The sequence below is a fragment of the Oryzias latipes genome, chromosome 6 (genome assembly GCF_002234675.1).
Source record: "Oryzias latipes chromosome 6, ASM223467v1".
Taxonomy (NCBI): domain Eukaryota; kingdom Metazoa; phylum Chordata; class Actinopteri; order Beloniformes; family Adrianichthyidae; genus Oryzias; species Oryzias latipes.
Genome location: NC_019864.2, coordinates 14,757,442 through 14,781,630, shown reverse-complemented (window position 1 = coordinate 14,781,630; position 24,189 = coordinate 14,757,442). Strand labels below are relative to the sequence as shown.

Below are 24,189 nucleotides of genomic sequence, written 5' to 3'. Positions count from 1 at the left end.
AATTTACACCAAGAACCACACATGAAATAATAAAGTAAGCAGACATGTGACATAGGAGCCCCAAAAACCTTTTCTCAAACTTTTTAACAAAAAACCGGAAGCAGAACTTGAATGCTAAAATAATTTAAAGATGCAAATGTCTGACTGGGTGGAAACAGTTAGGAATTGGATGTCAGAGCCAAAACGATGTTCTCAGAATGTGGGTGGAAATTTCTACCCTGTTTCAAATCCTCCAAGATGTGCACCGACTCTTCTCCCATCCTCCCTTAACACCACATCCCAATCCACCGCCAAGATTAGGAGGAGAAATTCTTAAAGCAGGAGGACATCCTGGCTTCCAATATTTAAAAAAAAAAGTCCTCTCCCCCTGCTGCGTTGGTGAATATTTTCAGCTGTATCTCAGCTGGGAGAAGATAAGGTGAGGAAAAGAAGCCACTTTGAAGTTTAAGAGTGGCCTTGACTCGCAGCACAGGCTAAAATGACACAAACGGGAGAAAAATGGCTGTAAAAAAGCAGCAGTTCGCTACCTAGCGACGCCGCAAGTCAAGTTCACTCCATCCTCCACCGATTGCATTAGCGGCCCAGCCTTATAACCGCATCTGAGAAGAGTCTCTAACCGCTTTGGTTGCATCAAATAAAACTAGAAAAGAGACAAACCTTCTTATTCCAACCCTCCCCCCACCCCTGTGGGTTTAGACTAACAGGATTACCCTTGATTGTCTGATCAAGACTGATAAACTCAGGTGTCAGTCACAAACTCCATATGGCTCAGTGGGCCTCAGATGTGTGTCAGCACGCTAAAATATAATCAAAAGACAATTTGATAGAATCAAGATTGCTCGGTCTAATGAAATGCAAATGTGGCTCCATTAGTCAGACGGACAGGGAGCAGGCGGAAGCCCATCCTAAATCATTTGACTGACACTAACTGCAGAAGTAGCCAGATTGAGAGTCTGCGAGAAAAAGGGGGGAAAGGTACTTACAAAGATGAGGAAATTAAAGACAAACATGAGGTACTTGATGCAACTGAGACAGTCGCCCTCCATAGTTGTGCCTCGAGCTGAAGCCTCTCCCTGGCCCTGAAAGAAAGCAGAAAAAGACAATCCATGAATGCCCCTTAAATTATCAGTGTTTTACCTCTCTGCTCCCACCAAAGGGAGGATTTTTACATTATAAAAAGATAAAAAACAAAACAAAAAAAACACCTGCAAACTTGTTTGGTAAGTAACCCTCAAAAGTGGGCAGACACTACCAGTCAGCAGACCCTCCAGTACATAAAAGCTGTCCTTGTGGGACTCCAGAGGTTGTCCATGTCGGAGCATTTTACAGATGAGTCCTGACCGAGCTCCATTGTGCATTAACCAAGGGGGAACAGGCTTCCTTTTAGAGCCTTTTCTTCTCCTTAATGTAATGAGAGACAGGAGCCCTTTGCCTCCACTTAACTTGATGAAGGCCCATCCTTTAGGCACTGCTGGGGTAAAAGGAACACCTGGACTCATTTGGGTGACAAACAGCGATGTCTCGACTACCATGACCCCACACATATGTTTGCTTCACAAAAACCTACCAATGATGGGATTTATAATATCAACAATTATATTAATTGTTTTATTTATTTGTTATTTTTTTAATTATTTTTTTAATGTTGTAATACGTCTTATTATTTTTACCATAAAAATAAATAAACATATTTATTTAAGCCCAAGAAACCATTGAAATCACTCAGCATTAACTGTGTTTCCACAGACATACAAGTCACCAAATCTAGTCGTTCTAGCAACTGCTGTGCCAGTACAGATGCTGGACTCTGAACTGAACATCTGTGTTTTTTGTTCTAAGATCCCAGAGGACGTAGAGTCCATTTGATGCAACCGGAACTTAAACACCAACAAGGCAAGAAGGCAGCGAACATTCCAGATTTCCAAAAATATACTTAGTTATGTATTCAGACTAAATGGTGCCTCAGGATGCAGTACCCAGTTCTGTTGGGGGAGTTTTGTAAGTCCACAACATGATGTCTGCTTAAAGATCCACTCTGATCATCTTTTGATATATTGCAAACGCGTCCCCAGTGGTCTGTTGATTATGATTATGTCGCTTTTAGCCAAAATAAAAAACAACTGTCGTTTTCTAGGACTTAGCAAATGTTAATTAGAAATTCCCCCTTTGAGTTGAGGGTGGGACCATTGGCTCAGACCAACCCCGCCCCCCTTTCCCCTCTCGTTTTTGAGAGCTATGTTTACACTCTCTCCTGCTAGCTTACAGTCCCTCATAACTACCAACCTAACACTAGCGGTGCATCAGAAATGGCGAGCAATATTGGAGCTATCCAGCCATACAGTTTTGAGCCAGACGCCAGCTTGTGTGAGGAAGACAAAGACATTTCTAAAAGTGGATGCATCAGAACAGAGCAGAGTAGGGAGCTTGTGGCCCACCCAGCGTATTTTCTACACAACAGATCTGCTGTTTTTAACACTATTTGGCAGGCAACTGCTTCAACTTGATAATAACTTTCTGACTTATTATCATTTAAATATGTCACCTTATAAAACTGAAGGTGCTTTGTTTAATAATTTGATTTGTTCACAATATCTACAGTCTTCCTTGCCCATCACAGACACCATTGAAGCAAATCTCTAGCCTTTAAAGTCAGGAATGAGCCAATAGTTCCCCTTGAGGGAGAAAGAGAAACTCTCAAAGGTATTTTCTCCACATATGCTCCAAAAACCAGAATGGAAACAATTGTGCAGCAGTTATAATTGCAGTTTCAGTGAAGGAAGAAAATTAATTATTTGGCAGAAATGAACTCATGCTCTTTGCTTTGTACGACTTGATTATTAATTTGCTCTTGCGCAGCGGCAGGCAGTATTGAGGCAGGGTAACAGGCAGATAAAAAAGTGATTTCTCAGAGGAACTGTAAATAGCTACAACTTTAAATTGAAAAAAAAAAAAAAAAAAAAAAAAAAAAAAAGAGTTAAAAATGCCTCTATTCCCATCTTTTGTCTGCACTTTGCAGCACGTCCATCAAATGCGATCTCATAATCTCCGGGCAGTCTTTCCTGTTTAATATGCTGTCAGCAGACTCCTCTGGGTAATCTATCTGCTTTGGGGCAGCGCTGAAAGCTGATCAGAGCCAGACTTGACTCCTGTCCATCCAGGAAGCTGCTTCTACAGTCACTCAAATTTGAATTTAACTCAATCTTTTAACCCCTGCCTTCCACACAAGCAGCTGAAAAGTTAAGCTTTCAACATGAAAAGGAATTTAAAAAAAAAAACTCAATTTTTTTTTATTCCCAGTTTATGACTTGTTTCATAAGAAACAATGACAGGTTTTATTTAACTTTTTGTCTGGTTGTGTAAGTCACTGCATGAATGACACTAAGCAAGTCCCAATTTGGGAGTTCATTAACATTCGTTGAGTGCTACTTTTTAATTCACCTGCTGAGGTTTTATTATCTTTTTCTTTTCCTATTTTTCACTGACAGTCCAGAAAATTTAATTACAGGCTAAAACACTTTTTTGAAATCATTGTAATATACTGAGGTATTGATCATGTCCCTTGTGGTACTGTGAGAGCTGCCTGAGATGAGTTTTAATTAACCTCACCCTTTCCTTAAACCCCTCTGAATAGCCTAATGAGGTCACAGTAGGTTTTAATTGAGATTAGCATACATTAAAGTCTCACAGAAAAGCTCTAAAAATGGGCCTTTTCTCATCCTTTTAGCTCTCTATTGTTAATTCCTGGGTTCCGAAGTGCAAACTGTGTATTTAATCGAGCAAGGGGTGAAAGGGAGGAATGACGAGAAGGAGGAGAGTGAGGGAAGGGTCACCTGGAAAAGCTCTTGCGGCATAACTGGCTCCCTATAATCCCAAACAAAACGTCTGATTTCTTTTCCAGCTTCAGCCGTTTGCTCCGTGCTTCCATCTCAGGGTCAGACTAGCTGTCAGATGTGGAGCCAATTTTCTTTTATGCATTAAAATTCATTGCTTAAGAGTGAAATGGGTTATATTGCACTTGCCAAGCCGGGCTCCAAATAACAAGCCAGCGGTGCAAAGCGGCAGTGCATAAATCAAGCTGAGACAGAAACCCAGGAGAAAGTGCAGAGTAAACAAACCGCTCTTTCCCATGACTCCCACAGGATCTCAGGTCCTCATCGATCATGGCCGGGCCGTACGGATCAGACCACAGATTCTCTGCAAGTATTCTGCAGGTCATGCAAGGCAGCCATGCATCAGCTGGACAGCGTTGGTCCATTTAAGAAATTTCTACCAAAGGTTTGATTTGAAATGTGACCAAGAACTAATGGCAACAAGTTGGGGGAAGATTTTCTGCTGGACTGGAAAAAGTTCAGCATTTAATCAAAAATAACACAAACTAGCAGTATAATGATGTATTCCTTCACTATTCAATACTGCACTATAAAGTGCGCTCACCATTTTGTCGGGCTTTCCAAATTCTAAAATCCAGCGCTCTAGAAATCTCCAAGAAGTCTGCGTGAAAATCCAGTGTGCATCAATGCACACTGGATTGGCAAATATAGACCAGAATGCATTGAGTTGGAATGATTTTTCATGTGAAAAAATTCAATTTATTTTTCTATAAACCATCCAAGTTTTCATGATCAGAGCACAGTGGATTGATAGATAATCTTCGTTCAGCTTTATTAGGTTTTACTTCAGGAAATTTTTGCTATTCAGAATAGCATAGAATATTTGCATGGTGTCCGAAGTTGTTATTAAAATCCAGGGCACTAGATAGTCCACTTTTAGTATTTAGGGAATTTGGAAATAGACAAAATGTTTACATTTTACTCTGCAAAAACAGATCCCTTAGAAATAACTCAGACATTCCTATCCCATTGACATATTTTCTTTATAAAAGCAACGAAAATCTGCCAGTGTGGTAAGAAAAACTGTCTTATTAAGAATTCCTCTGTCAATAAGACACGTTTTCTCAAACTAATATTATTTTGCTATTGAAAAACTTTCTTGATAAAATTATTTTTCTAGCCAGACATAGAATAAGATATTTGTTTTTCTTTCTCATTATCTTCAGATTCAGGTTTTGGAGTGTTGGTATGAAAGTGTTATCCTTTGCCATGAGTAATCCTGTAAATGCATACCCCTGCTTTGAAAGTCTGCACCGTTTGTTGTCACTAATATTATTTTACCAAACAAAGTATTTAATTCATTGCCAAGGCCACACAACACTTAGGCTTTGTTGTTTACTCTTAGCGATGGCCTTTTAGGTTGTGGAACTCAGTACCATTGAGTTTGATTGTATGTCGATATTCATTGATCTCAAATTAACACCGCGATATCAAGAGAGCCTCTGTAATGAGGATAAATCCATACGACCTACATTCTTCTCAGAGTAAGAATGAGGAAATTTAAAATGCTGAGACAAGCTTTTTATTCCCACTTTTTAGAGTCAGAAAAACACAAGCCGTGTTTGGTGTTCATCTGCACCATCAACCTCTATTGGCCTAGAATAAAGGGATCTAAACTAGCAGCCTTATTCATACAAACAGCACAGACTGTTGTAGTTTGTCTTGAGAATGTCACTTTCAGCACGATTAATGAGGTGACTCCATATTCACCAGATCGGCTGGCCATTGTCCTGGAAAATGGATCACAATGACAGGGACACTTTATCTCCTTCTCCGAAATTGTCACCACCCCCAATACCCACACGAACAGCCAATTAACGTAATATTAAGCATGAGCCTGCATTAAAAACTAATCGTTATAATAATATATATATACGACCCTCTTGAGAAAAGCAAAGGCTTGAAACTTGACCCTTTAAAAATGTCGTTGACCCTCTAAATGATCACCTGTAATTGAACCTCAGGGACCGCACAATCGTTCGTGGCTCCCAGAGGCAGTGGCAGCAGGTGTGTGACACTGTAGCGCTCTGTGTGCATGTGTTAATACCCTCTGTCAAAGATACGGTGGGACCACACATGCCATATCACCCTTCATCTCAATTAAAAGCTCATTTTCATAATTCTTTACAACTTCCTAAACCAGCCACAGCCAGTAAACTCCCCAAAATCCTCTGGCAATGAACACGTTCCCCTTGAGGTTCCTTAATGAATTTCCAATTAAGGGGGAACCAGCCCTTGGCTGTGCTGTCACCCCAAGGAGCTTGGAAGCATACTGAATGTAAAGCAGCTATGCATGCTTGCAAACACAGCTCACAGACAAAAACACAAAGAGCTAAAAAGAGAAAGTGTGCAAAAATAGCTTAGAATAGAGTAGAAGATAAATAACTTGTTCATGTAGGCTTAATGTTTGCTGTACATCAACGGTGAAAGCTTTTGAACATCCATGCGTTATAGCACAATCTCACATGAAATGGCAAAATTCTCCACAACCATATTAGGATTTCAACACATGGTCTGGATCCAGAGCAGTTCCACTCTGAGCCTATGAGTGGCCTCTTTCCCTACTGACTCTTTGGAATGATATGTGGATCCCACGGGGCAGAAGTCCAATGACCAAGCAGCTGACACACTCTTGAACAACAGGCTGATTAACTTTAGGAGAGTCCGGGGAGGAGCAAATGTGCGGCCTGAATCTGACTGACCATGTGTTGTCAACATCACTGCAAGCAACATTCCTGACATCCCAACTGGGCAAACGTCCAGTTGTTACTCTACTACCACCAGTTGTTCAGAATCCTGCAGTAAAATCAATTCCCCTGTATCTTAGGTCGCAAATGCTGGTAAAGAAAGCCACAGATACCTTCTTGATTTTTTATTTACAGCACAGACAAGATTAGCAGACTTAAACTACAGCCAGTGTGTGTGCGACCTTCAAGCTCTCGCACCACAGACACTCAATGATTGTTTCAGCACCTTCATCCATCTGAGGGAAAACACAAACTGGCTGCATGGGAACGGATCAATACCAGACCCAGGGGCACGATCACTGAAGCATTGATCCCCTGGTGTTGCAGCTCTTAGTCTGCTGGTTGTCTGCTAGTTAAGGCATGTGATAGCAGCCAACAATGAACACATAAACACTGCGGCTTGTTAGGAAGCAGAGAGGGCCTTTCCCATGTCAGGTTATAGAGGTTAACACTCCGCCTTTGGGGCTTTCCACAAAAGTGAGTTGGAGCTCAATTAAAAACAGAAATGATTTATAACAACAGTGGCGACAAGGGAACTTATTCTGCCTTTTTGCCTCTTTCAGTTTACCATAAATTTCTCAAGGATCATACTTCTTTTAATAAAGTTGACCCTTGCGAGTGTCCTCTATTTAATTAAATGTTAAAAATTCTGCTAATCTAACTGATGTGTTTTATTTTAAATCCTAAAACCATTAAAATAACGTGGTCAAGTTTTTTTTATAAATAAAGTTTCTGAATTTTTGTGGTAGATCAGAAGAAGGGAGAAAAATATAAAATAAGTTTAAGATAAATTTTTGGCTTCTGGGTAATATACAGAAATGCCACAAAATTAATAGATAAACCATTGATAAAAACAAAACAAAAGGAAAATTCACTTAAAGTTCCACTCTAATCATCTTTTGGTCTTTTAAAAGAATTCCCAGGTGTCTTTTAATTATGATTATGCTGATTTGAGCCAAAATTATAAAATACTTGTCATTTTCTAGTACAGTTTCTGCAGAGCGGCAGTAGTTAATTCTAAATTTGCAACCGAGTTGTGGGTGTAACTGTTGGTGCAGAGCAAGCCGACCTCATTTCCCATGATCGATCTGGTCACACGCTCTCTTGCTAGCTGACAGCCCCTCACAAACTCAATGAACAATTACCGGTGCAATATAAATGGCAAGCAATATCGGAGCTATCCAGTCTCACAGCTCTGAGTCAGATGCCAGCTCAGACGTACCAAGATGTACCATGAATGTATTTGTCTGCAAGTGGATGCATCCGAATGGAGCAAAGCAGGGAGCTTGTGGCCTGCCGATTGTATTACCTACGTAACAACTATGAGCTTTTTCTTTTCCATTTTTTCATCTGCTCATGATTCACACTGATTTAAATAAAGAAATACTCAGAAATGCAATTATAAGCCCAATTTCCTTCTTCATTAGAAAAATACCACAAGAACATGTTAGAAATACCAAAACTACAATTTTTATTGCAATAGGTCTTAAAGTAACAAGTGTTTTGGTTTTGTTTGCCTTCAGTGCACAATTTGGCCGACTCTGTCCTGCCCTATAAAAAGAATGCAGGTCTTAATGGCACCCCAGATAGGGTGTGACTGGCCTTTGTCTTCAGAGGGGTGTTTGCCATCTCTACTTGTTCCAGTTGGAAAACAAAGGAGAACTCTGCAACAGGGGCCAGTTTGGCCAGCCATTTGTCTAATGAGAAATCTCCCTCACTCTGACACAAAGCCATATGTTACTGTGAAAACAGCTAGCTCCCCTGTGCAGGAAGTCTAAAAGCTTTCTGCACAGGGGCACCAACTTACTACGGTAGCACTTTGCGCACAGTGGTAGCATCATATCTGTGGAAAACAGAGGCCCTTTTTAGATGGTTCATATGATGAGGTGGTTTAGAGCTGCATTGATGTGTGTTCAAAAAAGCAGACAGTGGCATGGAAGTGAAAGAATTTATCATAAATTTCAAACCATTTCCCTCAGGATTAATAAAGTTGAGTAGTCTAGTTAAGAAAGAAACAAACTAAACTATGTTGCTGCCATGTAAATAGTTTAAGGTTATTGCTCATATAATGAAAAACAGACATTGACTAAACTATGAATTTGTAATAATCCAAGAAAAATAGATTTAAGACAACATTTGAAGTGTTCTAAACTCAATAAATCCCGTGACAATTCTTTTTGGATTTAAAAAATATTAGGGTTTTCACTATTTTTTTAAGGCAACACTGTTACAATAAAGGATAGGGCCCTGCAATGGACTGGTGACCTTTCAAGGGTGTAGTCGGCCTGGGCTCAACAGTTGCTGGGATAGGCTCCAGCAGCCCCATTACCCCAAAAGGAATTAAGCGGGTTTGGAAAATGGATGTATAGGTTGTGGAGAAAGAAAATACATTATTTCCTGTTTGAAAAACTGGGCTAATACTTAAGTTTAACTGATGGCAGAAGATAACTCATAGGGAAAACTTTGCATAGACATAAACACTCACAAACTCCTCAACACTATAGACCAAAAGGCCATTTTGACAAGAGTAACTTCAATTTAAAGTTCCAGATTGAGTGATGATGCAGGACAAAGTAAGGGGAGTTTTGTTGAGTCAACTCATGGGTCTGACCAGCTTATGTTAAAAGAAAAAACCCATAATGTAGAAATGTGTGCATCAATTGAAAAAAAAATCCATCTCTGCACAGCTGTGCGAACATTAAACATTTTTGAAACCAGGGCGCACATTTTTTTTTTTTTTGTCTTAACATTTTTGAGAAATTGCCTTCTTTTGAAACCAGCCTGCAGTGGTCATTTAATGAACTGCAATATTTAATACTTCCAGGCTGGATTTAAGAGTAAAAATTGAATACTATAGGGCTTTGGAAAAAAATCTTGAATCATCTGCACTACAAATCAAAAGCTCAGTGTAATTGCCTTGGAATTACAACACTCATCCAGTTTTATGGAAGAACTTGGTGTTGGTGATACGTTTAGGTCAAGTTAATCTTTTTATGCTTCTCTGTTGTGTGCTGGTGGAACATTTTAAACTTTTATTTAAGTTTATTTAAATAAACAAATGATTAGGAACTGTAGTATCAATGAACAATGAGGTGGGGGATGTGTGGGGTAACTGAAATCTGTGAGTAAAAAATAATTTTCATTAATAACTAAAATAGTATGTGTGACTTATTTAAGCCATCTTTAAAAGCAAATAAAAAAAAATCTTACATTTTATTTAGACTTTAGACACATTTTTATATTTCTGGTTGGCTGCACTGCTTATTTGGCACAATTGATTACAGCTGATGAGCCTGCCTCTAAAAACTTTGATTTAGCCTCTCAATCTGCACATGTCCCCACCTCAGCCATGCTGGAAATGCTAATTTACAGAAACCACTGCCAATCAGAGCCCAACAAAGACTGTTGCAAGTCTGTGGTACTGATTCACGGAGGAAATCCAGCCTTCTGTGTTTCAGGACCAGCTTCAGGCATCCGCTCTCTTTCCGGCACTCTTCCTCTGTTTGACGGCAACAATGGTTTGGTGTCAGAGCTGTCAGCTTCCAACTGAAAAGAGTCTGTCAACAAGCCCTTTCTGCTGTGACCATCACTGATTTCTTAACACATGACTGCATTACAATTGTTTCACATGAGCATTTTAGAGTATTAGAGATTAACCGTTTATTTCATCATGCATGCCACATTTAAAGTAATAAAACGTTCATGTACCATGAGTGCCTGTTTGCTCGTCTTTTCTCAGGTGAAGATGATGACTCTTCTTTTTCTCCCCTCTCCAGCTTTCATGGGCTGAAAAAAAAAAACAGAAGAAAAGACAGGTCAAAACTGAGCTAATGAGGTGAATAAACAGAGCAGCAGAGGCGAATAGAAAGAAAAATGGCACACTTATCTTGATGTGCACGATTCATTTGAGCAGACTAAAGCGGGAGAGCTTGAAAACACAGAAATGAAATTCTAGGACACTTTAAATGACAGAGTTTGCATTTATTATGTATGAGGCGCTCGCTCCCAGCAGTGCACTAATCTAAGACTGCAGAAGTGTTTTATCTTTCAGAATATTTCACATCACAGTTAAGAAGCAAAAATTAACAGGGACAGAAGAAAAAAAGCACAGTCTTTAAAACAAACAGTTAAGATCAGTGTTGTGGACAGATTACATGCATTTATGATATCAGCTTTAAGAATCTGTGTGTATTTTTACTTAGTTAATTGTCTTTTACTTGAAAATTTAACACACCACAGTCTCCCCATACAGCTTCTAACTTGACCTTGCCGAGCATCAAACTCATGTATTATTCACCGAGGGTAGAAAAGTCTGCTTTCTAACCATATGTTGCTGAATACAGTTGTCAACCTAAGAAATGTCTTCAACCAACCATGTCTAATGAGCTTTAAACTTTTTTTCTGTCTTCAAACTGCTGTGCCACAACTGTCTTCCAGCTGAGAGCCACAATCTGGCAATAAGCGCCAATTAAACCGCTGATCCTCCAGCCGCATGTGCAGAAATGGTTAGCAGGATGACTCTGACTGACAATACTTTGGAGCCAATTTCAAAGCTCCAGCTCTGAAACCTACTGCCAGATGAAGACCTGAACGGCATGCAGATCTCCCAACATTAGACGGCCCTTTTCACAGGCAGCGCATTGTCATTCTGACATGGAGTGGGGATGGAGAATCTCCCTGGAGCATTCTGGTTGATGGAACCAGCCGCACAATCCCATAGACACACCACGTTGCCAGCAGACATCACATTCACCAAGACACAAAACCCAAACGACAGCGATGGCAACACACTCTCCTCCATCCAGAGGATGCTGATTGTATCTAGAAAAGGCAATCAAAGCTTCAATGAGGAAAAAGGGACAAATGTGAGAATTGGGCAGGCGGGCTGGAGAGATGCACTGCCTAATCACAGAGTCAGTGACAGCAAACCCATTCAGGGACTCCATAACATTAACTACACATGCACTGACAGCCAACGGATGCTTGCTCGTCGAAAGAATCATTGACACAATATTCACCACATTGTTAAGATAACATATCCCCAGGCAACACAGCACAGCACCTCATTCCATGTTTTTTCACAGTATTGCAGCAGCAGATGATAAGTAAGTAATTGTCATAATCATGGTCTGTAATGTAGTGTGAGCTGCTGAGTGGTCAAATTTTCCCCCTGAAGCCTGTTGCAGAGGTAGTCTCTTTTGAGGCCCCTTTTAGAGAGCTATTAGCTGGTAGAGAGCAACAGTGTTGAGGGTCTGCATTATTTTTGCCGTTTCCATGGAAACCCCTTCATGGAAAAGTGGAGCACCAATAGGATGCAGGATCCTCATTGAATCGGTTATGGGGGTGCGAAAAAGAGATCAGCGCAGATGGCAGAGAAAGCACAACAATAGGGTGAACCCTCAAGAGGGACGATAAAGGCCAGACCACCGAGGATCCAACAAAGCAGGGGACAACTCAACGCCAAAGAAAAGGTTCCATCTACATCCTCTCAACTGCGTTTTTAATCTAAGGAACTCACTCTCGCCAATTTATTGCTGACATTTAAGCTCAAAAGAGCCGAATGCAATTGAAACACCAAGGTAGCCACTAATTGATTGTCCTTTGCGGTTATTGCAGGCTCTGACAATATTATTGCATCACTGCCTTCTATTTCGACTGCATAAAGATGTCCTCAGTAGTTGGATACTTTTCAAAAAAGATGGAAATTGTGGAAAACAGTTACAGGGAATGTTGACAGAAATTTCTGCAACTTAATATGCAGTGTTCCCCTTGCTATGTCGTGGTTCACCTTTTGCAGTCTTGGCGTTTTGTGCTTTTTTTCCTTCAGTTTTGTATGCTTTTTTTAGACAGCATATTGTATTCTGCATCCTGATTAACTGTATAACTTGTCGATCAATCTCCTCTTTGCCAGATCTCCTGTAAAGAATACATTGAGTTTGATAAATCTATGTAAATCTTTGATATCTATCAGATCTCTGTTATCGTTCTATGAAACTAAACTTATTTTCCTGTGAAGGTTTGAACTTTAAGGGGTCTAAACAAGAGAGAAAAGTGTGGAAACGTTCATGTCTGTCAGACAAAAGGGTATTAAGTATGTCTAGAATCCTACTTTATGGATTTTACATATCATGGTTTTTGTTTTAGAACTTAAATCGAACAAAAAATGAAGGTAAACCTTATTCATGTATTATTCTGTGACTTCAAAATTTAGTCTTGAGCTGTTTTTCTATAGAAGAATGAGAGGTAAAGCAACAGCTCCTGAGACAACATTTACTCTAAAGACTACATCCTTCAGAGATTGTATAACAGCTTATTTTGTTAATACTACAAGTTTTTTTTTTACTCAATCTATATTGTTGGTCTTTGGAGCAACAAGCCTTCAACTTAAATTTTAGGTACAAATAACTAAAGAGTAAAAAAGCGCCCTGAAAAAAAGTTTGGTAGTGGCTTTTAACCAGAGTTCAAAAAGTTTATCAGTAATAGACAGATGGTTCATAAATTAACTGGCATGGGTTTTTGAAAGTAGCTGCCATGTTACGAGCAGTGCCCACAAAGGTGTTTTAAGCTGGATCTTTGTAATGAACCATCTGGTGCACCAGGTTAACAACGTACCACCCGCCAGGACACAAGACACTTAAAGGTTACCAAAGCTCACCATGACAAACAAGAATGATCCCTGCAGTGTGTAATGCAATGTTTTTTTAAAAAAAAAAAAATTTAAAGTACCATTTTCTTTGTTTACTGTGTGTTTCAACTTTTTTGAAAAATGAATTGGGTAAAAAAATAAACACTGGTACCTGTTTTTATTTCACCAACCTGCAAAAATAGATGTCTTTGAAAAAAATAATAAATGATTTAATGAGCCTCTTTTTAACAAGTCCTCTGTGCAAAAGCTATGGTTTGAGTTTCCTCACGATCTCCTACAGTCACCTCATCCCGCTGATGAGGCAGGAAGAATGGACAAAAATGTCAAAGGTCCAAAAACAGCGGGTAGTTTAGTCAGCAGCACTTCCTGCAGGGACAGGAAGTGGAGAGGAAAAGAAGCAGGAACCAAAAGACTTCCCAGCTGACAGATATTTATTTCTCACTGATGAGCTGCTGTCTTGAATTTCACAGAAAATTAAATTGTGACAATAATAAAGATGTTTTATGGTCACAGAACTCTTCAGGAACACTTGCTGATTTCTTTAACACATGTCTGTTTAACTGAGCTGAATGATGCACCACCAAACTTTGAGCCGACTTCCCAGGCCCATAAGGTCTGCCCCGTGTCTCTGAAGAGTTGAGGGCTTCCCAATTCTGCTTTGAAGTTGAAGGATTAAAGAGGAAAGACCTGTCCAACGGGGATGATAGACTAAGTTCGCAAAAGGAGAAGGATCAGTGTGAGGGACAGGAAAAGCTGTGAATACTGAGTGTTCATGACCCATGGGACACAATTAAGAGCGAGCCTTTGGAGCGAGGGTTACGAAAACACAGCAAGGATACCAGCAGCCCAGCCTTCCAAGCCAAGGTAAGAGTTCATTACTAGACACGCAGAGGAGGCAGTTAAACCCCAGTTTGCTCGCGATTCCTTCACCCACAGGCCCTGCAAGCTGTGGAATGGCCACATGATAACCATTTCCAGCCTAGTTAAATCTTGACACGAGTATAGTAAGAAAATGTTGCAGCAGCGAGCTCAGGAAGCTGCAGGACTGGGTTTGAGGAACTGGGATATCTGCACAAAGGGGAACTTTGCACAGTCTCCCCTTAGGATGTTTTCCTCTGTCAGACAGTTGCAGTAAACTACAGAGAACAAATTTGCAATCAGTTTAAATAAGTAGACTGACAGGAGAGAGCGATAACCTAAATAAGATGCCTGAAAGGTTCAACTAAAATGACAGCTATTGCTTTACACATTATAATGCTATCAGACTGCAAGTATAACATAAGGAAGTCAAATTTAAAAGAAAAATGACAATAGTTGTATATATATACATGCACAAATTCCATCATTACCATTTTAAACAGGTCAAATATGTGAAATACCTGTTTAAGGCCACTTACACACAAACAATGAGTTTGTAGGTGTTTTGTGGGTTGCTCCACATAAGTGGAAAAACCCAATATTCGACGATGTGATATTTTATATACGATATTAAGGACACTGCTATTGAGTAAGTCAAACACCCCACTGAAACATTCTCCAAAATATACACCTGGAAAGTCATTTTAACCCTTAATTGAAATAATAATAAGTAATAGCATATAATTGAAGGATTTTCGATAAACTTGAATAAATCAAATTCTGCCTCAAGAAAAAATTTAGCAGTAAGTGTGACTACAATGCCAAGCACAAACAATTATCTTTAGCCTGAAACGTGTCTGAAATTGCCCTTAATGCACCCCCTTATTTTAACCTTTTTGTCAGGTTCAAACTCGTGAAAATGCTTAGTGTCGAACAATGTGGCAAACGTAGCGGTGCAGAAGTGGAAACAGACACTTTGAGCAATGCGACCACATGCAACTTATTTCTTTGTAATTAAATCCAGTGAAAGGTCTGACGTTTGGCCTCCATCACAAGCTTGACTCCTTCTCTGAAACGTTCTACAATCTGCACCTTGCCAGCTAAATCCCAGCTTTGCTGACATGCATTTGCTTTTTTGGCACTTTTTTAGCGCACACATAGTAATTCATATTAAAACGAAAAAAAAAAACACAATCGCAGCTATTATTAAAAAAAAGTTAAACTTAGGCATGAAATATTCCAAAGGAGCTGATAATTGTCTTGTGATTTCAGGATTAGTCCAGCCGTAACCTCATGACTTGTTCTAGAAGGCATGTTTTTCTCTGCATCGCTTGCAGTAAAGGCACATCCAGTCATGCCACCCCTCTGTACTCCAGAATCATTGTGGAATTACATGCTCATGCAGAGGATCCATGGCTGGCAGCTCCTTTTGGAGGCATTTTTCAAAGCGCTAACTTGTTGTTTAAAGCTTTGTTGAATAAAGGTAAAACTACGTGGTGCAGGCGAGAGGAAGAACACACACATGTTTGTGCCTGTTAACACAGGAGCGTGTGGGCCTCATTACTAAACAAATAATGAAACAAACAAAGAGGAAGGCAGCAGGATATCAACCCAGTTTATTTCCACTCTGGTTTTACTACAGTGACAGAAACCAAACAATCATAAAAAATAAAAAATACGATTCAAAAACACATATGAATTAAAATCTATATCTTGCTCCCAGAAAATCTTACATTGAGGAGTAAAGTTTACAATGATGTATCATTTCCAAAGGTAAACTGGAGGAAAACAACTGCCTGGGCATGTTTAGTTGAAAATTATAATTGAAAACAAACAACTTTTATCGCAACTGTTAGGAAACACAGCTGCAACCTCAAGCTTTTATGCCTCAATTATTACAAAAAATATTTGTGAGATTGAGGTGGGAATACAATACAGACTACCAAGTTTCTAATTTGTTTTTACATTTTTGGTTGTTGGTGTGCCTTGTGAATTTTGTCAAGGAAAGTGTACCTTGGCTCAAAAAAGGCTGAAAAACACTGCTATAATTGGCTGAAAATCTATGATTGTTGTACTTTACTAGAACTGTTTTGGCCCTTTGTACACATCTTGTACTACTCGCAAAAATGACTGACGGATGTGCGTTTCAAACTGATACAAAGAATTATCCTGGATTATTATGGGATTGACAAAAACACAATACATTAGAATCATCAAGTTCGCCAAGCCGTCTACGTGAGGTCAAAGCACAGAAGTTCTGACCAATCTGAGTCTAGCATCAGTGGCTTTGTGCAGACCAGTCATCAGTGATGCCTCCTGCTCACTGATGACCTCTGCTTCAATCTCATGATGTGCCAAAGAAACACATTTTGGTTTTTAGATTTTTTTTTCTTATTATCAGCTTCAAAATGCACATCAACCCAGCTGCATTTTCAATTTTAATTGTATTTGCTCCCTATGAGAATGCAGGTTCTGGCATGCAGGCTCCACCCTGACAGCACCTGTGACCCATTACCAATCACATGAAGGGTCTTCAGGCTTCAGTCATGCAGGCTCGCCAACGCCAGATTGTTGCACTGCTCTGCTAGAGAGCAGATGGTCAGCCGAGTGTCACAAGCATGGCCTTTTTGTTGTGAGAAAGAACCCCTCAAAGCTTCCATTTCAGTCCCTCAAATCCTTAAACACACCAGCAAACTCTGCTTAGATGCATTTTGGTTGTTCATTGGACTGCATCCATATCGAACTTAGAGAAAAGTGTGACCGAACCTTCACTGTAGTATTTAGTATATTTAAATTCTTTAATGTGAAAACACCAATGAAGGGAGTCTTAACATTGCCAGACAAGAAAGAGGTCACATTTGTATACGGTTTAATAAACTCAACTTATCACTGCAGGCTTCATCATTTTCAAAGAGTTTAGAGTGTCAACAGTTAACATTTTATTGTTTTTTATTAATAATTAATAATTAATATTTTTTTAATTGTCCTGTCGAACCAGCTGGTCTAAACAGATGAGAGCTGAAGGCCTCATCAACCAGAGGTATGTCTGAATAAACCCCTTTTGTAATGGAGGCCAAACTTTATTCATTTTAATCATATTTGAAAATCTTTTGTGTTGGAGTGGATGGAAAAGGAAAGGAGGGAAGAAGAGAGAGGGATGTTAGAGAGGGGGGATAGGAGGGTGATTATAGAAGGGGGGGGGGGGGGGGGTAAAGCCATGAAGCAGCATAAAGCAACAAGTTTCTGGATGGTTATACTCATTACAGTGAGGTTCAGATGTACTACAAGTCTATAAGGGCGGGGCCTGTCCACACACACACTCAAATGTTATAAACTTACCTGCTGGTTCCAAAAATGTTCACATGTCAACATGTACACAATACAAATATTGTTCACACACGCATACTTATGCCTTCAAACCAACTAGTGTGAAAAATTTCATCTGATCACGCAAAATATTAGTGCAAAGCTGAGCTAACACCTGTGCTGGAGTGAGTGTTCATGTTCCTCTAAAATGGATGATGGTATGTAAAAAGAAGGAGGGAGAGTGCCCAGACGTCCCCACACCAAGACCCCCGCCACAGCAGCAGCAGCAGCTAGACCCCCCCCCCACCCCCAACACCCGCAGGGTAGCAGATAGAGAACAACCACCCCCAGGGTGATTACATTCGCCACCCAGGCCAGGGCCAGCTGGACCGCCACGGGGGCCCCAAGAGCCAGAGAGCAGGGAGGCATGGGGGAACAGAGAGTGCCGCTCCAGCCCAACCAGGAGAGCAGCCCCCCCGCCGCGTCCAGAGGGCCCAACGCAGGGCCCCGCCCAAGAAGAGCGCTCACAGCCCCAGACAAGCACCCCACCACCACCCAGAAGTTCTGGGCATCCCCCCACCCCAACCCCAGGTACGAGCCAGGACCCCCCAAGGGAGACCCGCCTGCGGTCCAGGCAGCCACCCACCCGGCCCAAGTCAAGTTGGTCAAGGAAGGAGCAAGGCAGGGGCCAGCCATCCCCGCCCAGGAGGAGGACACCCAGGGGAAGAGGGGGTCCACAAGAAGTGTTGTAAACATGGCCTGACCAGGTTCAACCCCCAGTTGGAATTTGGCGTGCCCAGCGCTCAGGGGCAACGACCAGAACCCACACCACAGGGACAGTTTACATTTAGATGGTTTCAGGAGAAAGGCAACATTATGCTTAAAACAAAACACTATACTCTTATGATTCCCTTTTTCAATGAGGTCTTCTTTACGAGAATAAAAAGCAGCATCAGTATGGAACATTCCTCATCTAGTGAGATATCTGTCTTTGTGGATTTGCAGGGAGCTGCATCGGGATGGGTGTCGCACTGGGTTACTCGAGCCAGAAGTTTTGCATTTGGGTCGTTTCCTTAATGCACAGACTGCACAACGCCCTATAAAGCTGCACATATGCTGAAGAAACCAAAAGCTCCCAGAATAGACAGCAAGCAGGGTGTTAACAGAACGAGAGGAAAAAATAAAAGTAACTCCTGATTTCTGTCTCTCACACTGTTAAACATGCCTCCACTAATGGCCAAGTAGCACTAAAATGTGTTTCAGAAGGATTGTTTTATCTCGTGTGTAGATTGTGTTCTGTTCCTGAGGCAGAAAAATGTAAAGTCAGGATCCAGAGGAAATCTACAAACTCCCTAATCTAAAATCTGAAATCCTTGTGGATAGGTTCCATACTTGTGCTTCCTGTAAATCCTCAGGGAAAAGGTACTAAATTGTTAAAAAAAAAAACAGGATGGGGAGGTGAGTCAATCTCATTAAAATGTAAGAGCCCCCTAAAAGGAATTTGTTCAAAATATTAAGGGCTCGGCAAGCGAGGTGTCAGGAGAAATCATGCTTGGCTCAACACAAAAAGCACTCAAAGAAATTAGATTTAATCTGCTGAGCTTTGAGCATATTAGTTGGATGTAAATAGTTGGTGCCAGCAGTGAGACAGCCCACTTCCACAGTCTTGCTGCTTGGGAAATAAAAAGCGCTACACAACAAATAAATCATCAACAGTTGAAGAAACTTTGCAAATAATCTGATTTGTAGAAGGTTTTCGTGAAACTTCAGCAGGCGAGGGACAATACAGATGTGGGAAGCAGGAGGTTAATGGCAACAGGCCACACAGAAACGCTTCTTTTCAGAAAATATTGTGCCTCCAGTCTTGAGCTGTGGGAAAGGGAGTTTATGCAATTACATCACATTGATTTATGGGAGCTGCAGGAAAGATGTGGAGGATGGAAACTGAGCGGCTTGGAGGGACTCCAAAATAAAATCCCCGGAGGAACACAGGTCAATAGATTTACACCACAAAAACATGATGGATCCAAGACAATTGTATGGTCAGAGAACCACGGACCGAAAGAGCCGCCTAACAAAATTATGATGTTTAAGATTTGAAACAAAAAATACATGTGAATGTGATATGATATGAATGTGAATGAGATAACAAGCTCGGATGAAGTAATTGCTCTGCTGGCTCACTTTCTATTGTCACAAGTGAGGGAAATGATGACAGTTGTCGTGCTTGACGAGATGCTGCCGATGCTGTGCCTCGCATTAATTGGGTCAGTGATGAAACTCTGAGCAATGTGCCAAAGAGTGCAATGCTCCTTTGATGGGATGGCAAGTCTCAATGAACCCACAGCCGCTTTAAAGTTATAAATAAACAGTCCATGCAGTGCTTTGAGCCTCTGGAGAAGCACCACAGGGTGACCACAGCTGGGATGTTTGTTGGGAAACACGCTGGAGTTTTTTGATAAAATTACATCTTGATGTAAACTCTCTCGGGACAATGCATTTGTTTAGATGAAAATATTTATCATGAATACTCAAATAATGGGCTGCACGGTGGTGCAGTGGTTAGCGCTCTTGCCTCACAGCAAGAAGTCCCGGCTGGGGGACATGAAAAACATAACATCAATGGGGGACCTTTCTGTGTGGAGTTTGCATGTTCTCCCCGTGCATGCGTGGGTTTTCTCCGGGATCTCCGGCTTCTTCCCACCGTCCAAAAACATGCTACGTAGGTTGATTGGCGACTCTAAATTGTCCATAGGTGTGAGACTGAATGGATGTGTGATTGAGGATATTCTACCCTGCGACAGACTGGCGACCAGTCCAGGGCATCCCTTGCCTACGCCCAAGTGGCCGGGATAGGCTCCGGCAACCCCGTGACCCCGAAAGGGAATAAACGGTAAAGAAGATGAATGAATGAATGAATGAATGAATGAATAATCAAATACTTCATGTGTATAATGAAATCCACACAGTGCAGTTATCACTGCAGTAAAATGTGCAATTGCTCCATGTTGTTCACTTTGACGCTTGATGGCGTATATGACTTCACCAACTAAGTTGTTGCCAGGCTAAAAACTGCACTTTCCACACATTTGTCAGCTGATTTGTATTTTTTTTTCCTTGAAAAGTTTCAATGTTACATTTCCCTTATTTGACTGTTGTACAGATCAAATCAGTTATGCAATTAGGACAACAAGGATTAACTCCTAAGATTTCTCTGAGTCTGTGCTCATGCCAGATGGACAGAAAGACAGTGGACAATTGTAATTGGGTGCCAAACATGACAAATCCAGTCCAGGATGTTATCACTGAAAGATTTAGCAAGCATCTGCGATGTTAAAAGGAATTGGTCATTTTTCTTGGATTTGATGACAAAAAAAAAAAAAAATGGGGAACATAAAATTGACCCAGAGGCATTTATTGGCAATTTAGAGATCCATACACCATCATAAAGATGGCATATTTTCTCTGAGCATTTGTGGTTATCTTGGCAGCACTTCAGCTTGATTTATAATAACATGGCTTGATTTATGGGCTCGCTTTCTATGTGGTAGAAATGTGCCTCCAAGTGAAAAAGTTGCATCATGAGGGGAAGATTTAGAAAACATCTTCAGAAAGGCATTTGTTTTCAGCAAATGGACAGGAATTCTTCTTTAAAAAACAACAGCAGAAAAACCCTATGTACTGTACATAAAAATTTCAATTTAGTTGAAACATAATGAAAATAATGGAAAACAAAAACATGCCTCTTAAGCAGTAAACGTTGAGTACATTAGTGCATGAAATCCAAGATAGGTTTATTTTTGGCCACTAAAGACTAAAATTCATGTCGTTCACTTTTTGCATGTTCTCAGTATTAGAACTATTTGAGAATTATAAGTATTACTATAAAAATGGTGACCCCTGAGGTTTCTTTTTTTTTTTTCTTCTGGGATTCATTGTTTTTTTAGGAGTTTTTTCTTACAGAGAAGACAGGTGCAAGGACAAGGATGCCCAGTTTAGTTTAGTCTGTTTAGTGTAGCCATTACCTATTAAATTCTATCACTTTATGTTCTTTATGATTCATGTTTAATACACAAATTACCAGTTTACTGCTCATTGAGATAACTATTGTTGTAACATTGGGCTATATAAATAAAATTAAATTGAATTTAAAGATCTACAATTTTATTTTTAACATTTTTAAAAGTGATCTTTTTCTGAGGAATATTAGGCTTCAATTTCTTAAAAATATATTGGTTAACTGATTCATTTGCCAGCATAATGTACAGGCAGAGAAGGTTTGAGAATGAACACAATCATAGAGAATTCACTTTATTTGTGACATTTAATTTTTTGGATGAGAGCTTCTTTTCATATAAGGAGTATTGGTGCACATGTAAAAACTTGGATCATATTACAAATGTTGGAAAAACCTACATTTGCAGATGGATGACTTTTCACAGACATTGTTTCGTATCAAATGTGTTTCTAGAAAATAATAGGCTTGACGCACAAAGCTAGCCGCCATCCAAGAGCTTTGCAGAAAACTCCAACTGCATTTTTATTCAACAAAGGTTAAATGTTAGCAATTTTCCCAGCATTGGGCCAAAAGTGGTAAAAAAGGAATAAAGTATAGAGAAATTAAAGATCATTTTAGTGTTATAGGCTGAGGAGAAGCATTTTCAAACTATTTTTTTAACAGCTTCCAAATCTGCAGCTGTCTACAAAGTCTTAAACCTCTTGGAAGAACACCAGACCAACAGTTTAAGCCAAACCTACCAGCATGAATACACAGAAATAAAGAGCCAATGCTTTTACAGCTCACTGTATAGACGCTGTGATTGCTGCAGCAGTGGCACAAGTATGGAAGTTAACCAACAATATATTTTAAGCCAGGAAGGCGTAGACATCTGTTTCTTATTACAGAAATTGCAGTTTATTTCCAAAGTGCATGCAGAGATAAGCAAAAGTGAAAGCTGCCAACAACTTTCCCCAGTTCCATAGTTTTTCACGTGCTTCCAGCTAATATCATAGAATACGCGACACATCATGAGTTTCATCTTGCTCTCGCTAATTAAAACAGTTGTTAGGAGACACATCTGCAGGAGGCAGAGGGTTTTCAGTAATCTATTGTTAAACAGTTATGAAGTCGGCCTCCACTCAGTCGTGGGTTTTCAGAAAACACCCACTAAATTATTTTGGCTCCAGCCTTGACGCTGAGAGTTTTCATATGGGATCAGTCTTCTGCCAAAGCCTTATCGGAAAACATAATCTGTGTCTGCTTCTCTGCGGTGCTCGCTCTTGGAAAATTGCCTGAGCGGTTTGTTTTGTCCTACACTTTTCTTGAGTGTCACATTGAGGCCCACCTGTCATCCCGAACCTTGAACGTTGACAAATGGCAAGCCGGAAGGCCAAAAAACGCCCAATGCACCACTAAAAACTTCTTTTTTAGACTCCCATTATTTTTCTTTTCCTATTTGAACTCTTAAATCAGTCAAAGTTGGAGCCAATTTCCTTTCACATGCGAGAAGCACCTGCCAGGTCTGTCCAATCTCTGATAAAACACATGCAAGAGGAGCTGCCTTGATGCTGAAAGACAGGATTGAAAAACATTTTCCTAACAGTGCCAGGTTGATTTAATATACATCAAATGGTTCAAGAGTGGTTACATTTCTAGTGCAGAATAAGCTCAAGACTTCAAAGAAAACAGAACAAAGTGTGCAGAAAGAAAAAAAAGGAATTGAGCTTTATATTTTGCCCATGTTCACACATTTAATAAAAGACGTTTAACTATAAAAATAAATACATCTTTGATTGAGAAAGAGGGATTTTTTTACTCTCCGGTTTTTAAAAGAATTCCTTAAGGAAGCTGCGGAATCTGCAGAACGACAAAAAGTACAGCAAATTTCTTCCACGTTTTCTTACGGCTGGAGCACATCAGCTGACTGTTTGCCCAAAGGACAGAGCCGGTGTTTTAGTGCAGTGACCCATGTCTGCTGTTTCTGATGCTGGGCTTTTAAAAGTTGAAAATTTCATAAGCCACAATTTTTTTTAAAAAGCACGAGTCACAAAAAGTGCTCGTCTTTGCTGTTTAATTTTCTTTCTTTTATTGAGTTGCAATAAATTCCTGCAGCACACCAGCAGATAAAAAAACAAATGTTATTCTAATAAATCAAATTATCCAGAGAGATTTAAAATATGAAAGATGGAAACATGTTGGAGCATTTTCCAAAAACCATCAGAGCAGTCTTTATGTAAACTACCTTTGTTGACACTTGAGTCATTTAAAACTCCCTTTCAGACATGCACTGCTACACAATAATATGCTGTTGACTGAGTAAGATTTAATGGGACTTGCCAAGATAATCAATTAATTCAATGGATGTTATTGGACACAAGTTAAATATCAAATTATCTTTTAAAAATCCATTTCAAAACCAGTTTATTAATAATATTCAGATAAACAATTGTAACTAAATAAAGGTGAAAATATTAATCAAAGAAATAGTGTCATTAATTACAAAATATATCTATATCTTTTGTCTGGAAAAAAAAACAAGAATTTGCTTTAAAAATATATATATCCTTAAATCTGATAAATCCATGATCTATTTTCATGAACTATAAATGATACAATCAAAGTGAATGGTATTTTTAAAGTAAACTATTAAGCCCAGCTCTACAGAGAATTTTACATACGAGATGTTTGGAACAACCTGATGGCTCACAATACTCAGTTTTAACTGGGAAATGCATTAGAATA

At 39.8% G+C, this 24,189-nt stretch overlaps 1 protein-coding gene across 1 annotated transcript in view; it reads right to left on the bottom strand.

Annotated features, from left to right (window-relative positions):
* Positions 1–24,189, bottom strand: part of tspan18 (tetraspanin 18) — a 39,075-nt gene that overhangs the window by 5,349 nt on the left and 9,537 nt on the right. The window contains exons 2-3 of the mRNA XM_004069554.4: positions 10,346–10,423; positions 984–1,079 (exon numbers count right to left, since the gene is read on the bottom strand). Of these exons, the coding sequence (XP_004069602.1) occupies positions 984–1,079; positions 10,346–10,348 (99 nt within the window). The 5' untranslated portion in view covers positions 10,349–10,423. The remainder of the gene's footprint in view (positions 1–983; positions 1,080–10,345; positions 10,424–24,189) is intronic.